The sequence below is a fragment of the Lottia gigantea genome (assembly GCF_000327385.1).
Source record: "Lottia gigantea unplaced genomic scaffold LOTGIsca_12508, whole genome shotgun sequence".
In the NCBI taxonomy this organism is placed as follows: domain Eukaryota; kingdom Metazoa; phylum Mollusca; class Gastropoda; family Lottiidae; genus Lottia; species Lottia gigantea.
Window position 1 is genome coordinate 1 of NW_008707335.1, and position 1,226 is coordinate 1,226.

The window sequence follows — 1,226 nt, forward strand, 5'->3', positions numbered from 1 at the left end:
CCTTGAACTTCACAGAAACTCACTGAATGATCTCGAGCCATGCCTTGAACTTCACTGAAACTCACTGAATGATCTCGAGCCATGCCTTGAACTTCACAGAAACTCACTGAATGATCTCGAGCCATGCCTTGAACTTTACAGAAGCTCACTGAATGATCTCGAGCCATGCCTGGAACTTCACTGAAACTCACTGAATGATCTCGAGCCATGCCTGGAACTTTACAGAGACTCACTGAATGATCTCGAGCCATGCCTGGAACTTTACAGAAACTCACTGAATGATCTCGAGCCATGCCTTGAACTTCACTGAAACTCACTGAATGATCTCGAGCCATGCCTGGAACTTTACAGAGACTCGTTGAATGATCTCGAGCCATGCCTGGAACTTTACAGAGATTCACTGAATGATCTTGAGCCATACCTGGAACTTTACAGAGACTCACTGAATGATCTCGAGCCATGCCTGGAACTTTACAGAAACTCACTGAATGATCTCGAGCCATGCCTTGAACTTCACTGAAACTCACTGAATGATCTCGAGCCATGCCTGGAACTTTACAGAGACTCACTGAATGATCTCGAGCCATGCCTGGAACTTTACAGAGACTCACTGAATGATCTTGAGCCATGTCTGGAACTTTACTGAGACTCACTGAATGATCTCGAGCCATGCCTGGAACTTTACAGAGACTCACTGAATGATCTCGAGCCATTCCTGGAACTTTACAGAGACTCACTGAATGATCTCGAGCGATGCATGGAACTTCACAGAAACTCACTGAATGATCTCGAGCCATGCCTGGAACTTTACAGAGACTCACTGAATGATCTCGAGCCATGCCTTAAACTTTACAGAAGCTCACTGAATGATCTCTAGCCATGCCTTGAACTTCACTGAAACTCACTGAATGATCTCGAGCCATGCCTTGAACTTCACTGAAACTCACTGAATGATCTCGAGCCATGCCTTGAACTTTACAGAAGCTCACTGAATGAACTTCACTGGAACTCGTTGACTGTATCCTTATCCTTATCCCATTAAGAGACAAAACTGTATATTACTTCATTTTCATGTTACACTTTTATTATATTTACAATTATCTTTATATACATATAGTTAGTTAACACGGTTTAATCATACACGGTTTCATCTCGGAATCGCCGGATAACAATTATTAATATCTCGACACTTCCTGATCTTTCTCTAATACCAATATCACATGTTT

General features: G+C 42.7%; 1 protein-coding gene across 1 annotated transcript; it reads right to left on the reverse strand.

Moving 5' to 3' along the window:
* Positions 1-23: 23 nt before the first annotated feature.
* Positions 24-377, reverse strand: LOTGIDRAFT_177029 (hypothetical protein; the record flags this gene model as incomplete). Its single annotated transcript, XM_009048624.1, has 1 exon — positions 24-377. A coding segment is annotated over one exon (354 nt), but the record flags the coding sequence as incomplete, so codon positions are not given.
* Positions 378-1,226: the final 849 nt, after the last annotated feature.